Source organism: Erigeron canadensis, chromosome 2, assembly GCF_010389155.1.
Source record: "Erigeron canadensis isolate Cc75 chromosome 2, C_canadensis_v1, whole genome shotgun sequence".
NCBI classification, from domain to species: domain Eukaryota; kingdom Viridiplantae; phylum Streptophyta; class Magnoliopsida; order Asterales; family Asteraceae; genus Erigeron; species Erigeron canadensis.
In genome coordinates, this window is record NC_057762.1 from 40,659,727 (window position 1) to 40,667,039 (window position 7,313).

The 7,313-nt window shown below is 33.2% G+C and overlaps 1 protein-coding gene across 1 annotated transcript; it reads left to right on the plus strand.

Moving 5' to 3' along the window:
• Positions 1–1,819: 1,819 nt before the first annotated feature.
• Positions 1,820–5,590, plus strand: LOC122587248 (agmatine deiminase). The gene is made up of 10 exons (XM_043759361.1): positions 1,820–2,020; positions 2,162–2,275; positions 2,790–2,879; positions 2,982–3,066; positions 3,426–3,481; positions 3,651–3,729; positions 4,337–4,471; positions 4,566–4,798; positions 4,966–5,124; positions 5,246–5,590. The coding sequence occupies exons 1-10, from the start codon at positions 1,931–1,933 to the stop codon at positions 5,336–5,338; spliced, it is 1,134 nt and encodes a 377-aa protein (XP_043615296.1). The 5' UTR covers positions 1,820–1,930; the 3' UTR covers positions 5,339–5,590.
• Positions 5,591–7,313: the final 1,723 nt, after the last annotated feature.

A 7,313-nucleotide genomic window follows, 5' to 3' on the forward strand; every position in this document is an offset into this window, starting at 1 on the left:
GGTGAGACTGCTGTTGTTGCTACGGCGGCTTGTGGTTTTCCGGCGAGCCCTTTCTTGGGTTCTTGGTTTACTGCTGCTGCTGTTGCTACGTATATTTATGTATATTTATATATTTACATTGCCGGATTTTTCCTTGGTAGTGTTACGGTAGCGTTGCCGGATTTTTTCTTGGCAGCGTTGCCGAATTTTGTTCCATTAAAGCAATAAGTAGCCGGAAAAAGGTAGTTTTTAGCCGATGATGATATTGTTGAACAGGTTTTTAGGTTGCCGGTAAAAATGGGCGATGATGATACAAATGTTCGTAAAAATGGGACTCGGATGATCCGGGGCGTATCTTGGCGGGGTAAACCCTTCGGGTTAGCAGCCATGACGTCTCCGACTTCCGAAATTCCCGACCCCCAAATTTTGAGCCCAAGTTTCATTTTATAAAAAAAACGGCCACTTTTTTTGTTTTCCGGCAAGTTTGATTCGAATTCCGGTTACCTTTGCTATGTTATCAAATTGGTTAAATTGACTAAGATTTTTATCACTACACCACCACTTTGGCAAATTTTGGCTTGTTTTTGGCAACAACACGTAGCGGCTTGTGATTCGTCAATAATTTGCCAATTTAGCCAATATGTCAATCTTTTGGCACTACACCCTTGCCCCTAAGAGGTATCTTATTTATCAAATTCAACCGGATATTTATCTCGTATATATAAAACATAAATAGTAACATATAATATTTACGAGTATTATTTATTAGTTTATAAAAGTAAAACTTATTTACTTTAATATATAAAACATGTAATATATTTTTGTTTCTAACTTATAAAGATCTAATATTACTTACTTATACTATTATTATTATTTTGTTAATTTATTTAGTAAAATATGACAATTACTTATGATATTTATGACGAAATGATATGTATTTTCATACGAGACAATATAATTAAATATCTCAAAAAGAGACCCGATTCATGTTTCATAGGTTAAATATATTAATTGACTGGAAAAAAAAATGTGTTAAAAATAACTACAGAGATTTTGTTAATCCAAAACTTTTTGTTGATCCGAATAGCCTTAACATAATATATAAACAAAAGTTAACAAACACATTTTTCACCAATTAAAAACAAGTTATTTCTTTTAGTTTTTTCCTTTTTCTCTCCTTAATTATTCGTTAGTCTATGTCTCATGGTACATGTATTTGTAGACTTTTATCTGTATATTGATTGAAGCTTTATTATTTCTCAAATCACTATTAGTTTACATGTTTATAAGGCGATATTATTTGTAACAATAAATCATAAAGTCATTCGTCAAGTTTATTTGACATGGTTATATTAAAAAATTATGTCTAAATTATGCATAAACCATGGTATATATTGATCATAGAGAAACGTTTACTTAAAAATTAAAATTTTCATGAAATTTAAAAAGCTGGTCAAAACACGCTGTAATCTGAACCTAAAACAATGTGTTTTTAAATCAAACTGTGTTTTTTATAGCGCGCGAAACAAAAAAGTTTATCAAAAATACTATGATTTAAAACACTTTACGTTGTGTTAAATTAAAATCACAGTAAATATTGACCAATAATTTAAATTGTATAAAACTTTTAATTTTTAAATAATCACAGCCCTGGATCATATCTTTAAATCTACCTTTTAAACAATTAAAATTATTTTGTTATAAAACTTTAAAATCACCTACTACGAGTAGTATTTGTAGTAGACTAGTAGTTAAAGTAGAAGGTATTTAATGGTTAAAAAGTGGGGGAGAATATATACTCGTATTTGATTGGTCTAAAGTAAAAGAGACAGACAGACAGACAGACAGACAGCCTTTTTGGCCCATCTCTACGATCACCACCACTGACACAGCCGAGCCACCAGCCACAGAAGTGTGATATCTGAAAGAAATACGAGTAGATCAGAATCAGATGGATATAACAGAAGAAACACCGGCTGTTCTAGGCTTCCGAATGCCTGCTGAATGGGAACCTCACTCTCAAACCTGGCTCGGTTGGCCCGTCAGTCTCTCCCCTTTCTGTCTCTTACGAGTGTTTTTATTACTTATATATGTTTTTAATATTACGATCTAACAATAAATTGATTGACTTTTGGTAAGGTATCGTTTGTTGCTGTAAAAATAAAAATGATTTTGGATGCAGGAGCGTCCTGATAATTGGCGAAATAATGGAGTGGATGGGCAGAGTATTTTTGCTAAAGTTGCTTCCGCCATTGCTAAATTCGAGCCCGTTACTGTCTGCGCTACTGCGTCTCAGGTTTGCTTATATACATACAATTCTATCATTATTTTATATATTATTGTGTATTTGAGGGGTTCGCGTATGTCAACCCAAACCTAACATGTTTAGTTAATTAGGTTTAAAACTTGAACCAAAATAGTTGGTCTTTTCTACCCGCTTATTACGCATATCATAAGAAACGAAAGGTAGAAGATAAAATAGTTATAAGTTATTTTTTGGAAGAGAGTGAATTACCCAAACTCAGTTTTGCCCGGTTGTTAAAAGTTTGACGAGTTAGGAAGGAAAACAAGAAACTGACAAAACATTTGAGTCGTTTAAACCTGTTTATGAACCAAACCCTATTACCCGCAGCCCAGACCCGAATCTCTTGCCCTATTTTTGATTAGTTGGTGCACCAAAATGATTTGAAGTTTTGAACCCATACTTACACGTCGTCTGATTTCTGTTGTTTCCTTAAATTCTTTAAGTTCAGAGTTGGACATGCTAACATTACCTGTATCCATAAAAAGATTTTGTTATATTTTTGCAGTGGGAAAATGCACGCAAACAATTGCCTCATAATGTGAGGGTTGTTGAGATGAGTATGAACGATTCTTGGTTTCGTGACACTGGCCCAACCGTTAAGTTCTTCTTTCATTTCTGCCTTTTTCTGATTCAATGATCTACATGAAGTTTGTGTTTCGTCTCTTGTTTCCTGAATTTTTTCATTGTTTCTATGTAGTTTGTTGTCCGTGACCGAAAAAAAGGCTCAGGGAAGGTAGAGGACACTGTCGCTGCTATTGATTGGAATTTCAACAGTTGGGGTGGTAAGTTTTGCAGAGAACAACTGTTTAATTTTTCTGTATATCAGAAACTGTTCTATGCTTTTCATGTCTCAAGACATCAATTACTTAGCAACCTGCTGGCGCTTAATACACCTATAGTGAACGCTTGACATAGCTGTACAAGTTGCAGATGTTAAAAATTGTTAACTAATCAATGTTTATAGTTCTTGTATAACCTAATTGGGATGTTACAACAGATACTTCACAACAACCAATGATTTATTAATATCTATCGGCTGTTACTGAATGTACATATATAAGTTGACTGAACTATAGCTGCAAAAAGTGCATACTTATGTAATTTTACATATCTCTTTGTCTATATGGCTTTGTAATTTTAGGTGTTGATGATGGTTGTTACATAGACTGGAGCCATGACCTTCTTGTTGCCCGTAAGGTTAGCATTCAAAGAATTCATTCATACAATTTCATATAAGTTTCCATCCTCTAAAATGTTGCTTCTAAGTTTTACATATCAAGGTTTCACTTTTACCAGTTTTGCTATGCTCTTCCCCTTTAATTCGACTGTCCTTGTTTCTTCATCTTATTTTGGCCTTTCTTACTAGATTATCTCAATGGAGAGGGTTCCTCGTTTTCCACAGTCTATAATTCTCGAGGGTGGAAGCATTCACGTAGATGGTGAAGGTAACCACTTATATATTCACCACTTATTATAATCATGTAGGTTTTATGTATCGAACTATACTATCAGTACAACATGAGTTTTCGACGTTAAATTTCACCAATCTGGGTTTTAAAAGGTAATAGTGCTCTGAGGCAACAGGGGTTCGAAAGTCAAGGCGTTAAGTTCTAGCCTCGCGTGTGCCAGACCCCTTTTTCCACCAAATACTTATATCACTTCTACATATATAAATCACTTTTACCTAGAAAAAAAATACTTTAAGATTTCATTTACATACTGAAAGCGTTCACAAAAATGTTGTGAATATCGTAGTTATCTTTTCCCCTCATTTTAAAAATCATGATATGGTTACCACTTACCAGGCCACACTTATATTCAGAAAAGAGGCTTAATTAGAAGCCCAGTAAAACACCATTAACAAGATACCAAAGTAAGATTAGTAGAGATATATGCGTGTAGAAAACCTCTGAGGCGTCTTTCACTAAATAGGCTCTGGATCATGTTGCCTTCTGTAGTTCTGTACCAACATCACTTAGCCTAATATAAGTAATCTGATCATCGCCTAAGGTTGCCTAGCACCTATCCTATAACTGCATTTCTCTGCCGCAGGGACCTGCCTTACTACCGAAGAGTGTTTGCTAAACAAAAACAGGAATCCACATCTAACCAAGAAACAAATAGAAAACAAGCTCAAATCATATCTTGCAGTTGACAAGATAATCTGGTTACCTCGTGGACTATATGGTACATATCCTATTACCTCTTCAAAAGTTTATCTGATCTTGTCAATTCTTAGTTTTTTTCATTTTTATGAAAATTTGCAAAAACTCGTGTACAGGCGATGATGATACAAATGGGCATATCGACAATATGTGCTGTTTTGCTAAGCCTGGTGTTGTTTTGTTGTCTTGGACGAATGATGAATCAGACCCCCAGTATGAGCGAGCTGTTGAAGCTTATACTGTTCTTACAAATTCTACTGATGCTCAGGGCAGAAAATTTGAAGTTATTAAACTTCATGTACCAGGGCCTCTTTATATGACAGATGAAGAAGCTGCTGGATTTGTTCAGGTATGCATAGATTCATTGGTTTTTTATGCCACTTAATGCACCTCATTACTTGATTTGTTAGTTTATGACATTCAAGTCTATGATGTGATCAATGTGTTTTGAACTTCGGCTAATTCGTTTAAGAAAGTTTGACCAGCTGATAAGTTGTACGTTATGTTTGACCATAGGTCGGTGAGGCTAAGCCAAGACTTCCGGGTACAAGACTTGCTGCATCCTATGTAAACTTTTACATTGTTAATGGTGGTATAATCGCTCCTCAATTTGGAGACCCAAAATGGGATACAGAAGCGGTTCATGTTTTATCTCAGGCCTTTCCTGATCGTGAAGTAAGCATTCGCTTCCAGCTTTAGTCTTGTTACAGTTTTCTCCATATAATCTGAAGAAATGTTTGACTGGTCTTATGCAACTTTTAGTATTAATCTGAATAAAAAGTGTGCGCCTGTTTAGGTGGTGACGATTGAAGGTGCAAGGGAAATTGTTCTAGGAGGGGGCAACATTCATTGTATCACACAGCAGCAGCCAGCTGGTCCTAAAGAGTAATCATCTTATCAATCAATAAGCTGGCAGATATGTTTATGTCACTTTAAATTAGCAATAATGGTTGGTGTTTAGCTATATTAAACCACAAACCTGTATTAAGTTCGTATATTGTTGGCCGATGTTGGGTTAACCCACTTATTAGAGACATTGCCTCTTGGAGTAAATAATGCTCAACCCTTGGCAATGAAGTAGTTTAGATTCATTTGATGTATTGAGATTTAGAGTTTAAAAAAATCGTATATTGTCGCTTCATTGTGTTATTAATAGTATTAACTGTCGGTTTATTAACTTAATACTTGTGATATATCAAACAACAAAACCGATGTAACTATATCATTCACTTACTCTTTCATAATCTCAACATTATCACTAGACACTAGTATTAAGGTCGTATGTTGTCACTTCACTGCAAGGCTCCACGCATGGACAGCAAAATGCTTATATAGTTGAAGTTAGAGTTGGGCTCATAGGACAACTAAAAAAATAAACTTTACCAAACTAATACAGTAGTTTTATTCAGTATTCACAATGGTACTTCAACTCTATGAGATTTGTAGCTTTAAGTGGCAGGTTTGTGGTCCAAAGTCAAAATCTTGTCTTAGGAGTTACGGACTTACGGGTGTTCCTATTTCTACCTCTTTTTTCCCATATATATACATCCCACAAGGTATAATAATTTATACACACTGTATTGCACAATATAAAAAAAACTATTTAAAAAAAAAGAAGATGGAAATAAATACTAACATAGTTACTCATATACCAAAAGATACATATCAAAAGATTGTTGGTGTATATGATTTTATTAAGTGTATTATAGGTGTATTAGGTGACGATACTTAAATTAGTGAACGAAAAAAGACATTTTATTATCAAAAAGTTAGTTGAAAAAAATATAAGAGAGTAAATGTTTAATTTGAGGAAATCCATTTAAATTTTTTTTAAAAAAAGGCGTCCTTAAGTTTCATGGTTAATAACCAAAAATAAATAAAACTTTCTAGACTTATTAATAAAAGTAACAAATTGAAGTTGATTAATTTGTATGTTAATTTATAACCAGTTTACTGATATTGCCATCTATGTTGGCTATGATGTATTCCTTCCTACATTGTCAATAAGCACATTCATGCAAAAGTCAGGAAGATGAATGGGGTTAAAAATTTTTAAATAAAACTAGTTGAAAGCAGAGAGGTTAGAGATCTTTACAGCTAGCAAAGGTTTTTTTGTCCCCTTCACATTGTCAAAATTCCCCCCAAAAGGGAATTTTGGAACTCCTTTTTTTTCATCAAATACTTCCAAATAGACAAACAATATATATACTTACACTGACATTACCTTGTCTCACTGATTAGGTTCAAATTACTAAGATATCTATGAGAAATGATGCATTGTTGATTCAAAATATTAGTATAAAATTACGAGTATAAAAGTAAGTTTAATAAAAAGAATACATATATCTCTTTAAAAAAATTAGCCTAATAAAATTCTTAATATTTTAATTTTATGAGAAATGTAATTGATTATTTCTTTCTTATAGTTTATTTTTCATTTTTTTGCTAAATGTCATAATAAAATTGTTATAAAAATCATTAGGCTGATTTTTTGAAATATATAACGGATGTTATGTGGCTTTTAATCTTTTTTTCTTTCTTTTTATCTTAAACTCTAATTTTCCCGTCTCTTCATTTGCTTGTTAGTTTTTTTTTATTCATATAACTTACATATACTCCGTAATATTTTTTTTATCTTAGCAAAAGTTGACCTTCCTTAATATAATTTTTTTTTTTTTTAAAAAGATAGAGAGTAAAATTAAAGTAGTGTATTTTTCTAATCTGTTCCGTTTTTCATATAATCGTAATACAACACATATATGCCTCTTGACAAAGATTCATGAAAATGCGGAGGAACACCATATGACTCATGCTTAAAAAGGGAATTTCGTGTTGTCCCCCCACAACCTCTTACTCGTACCCTC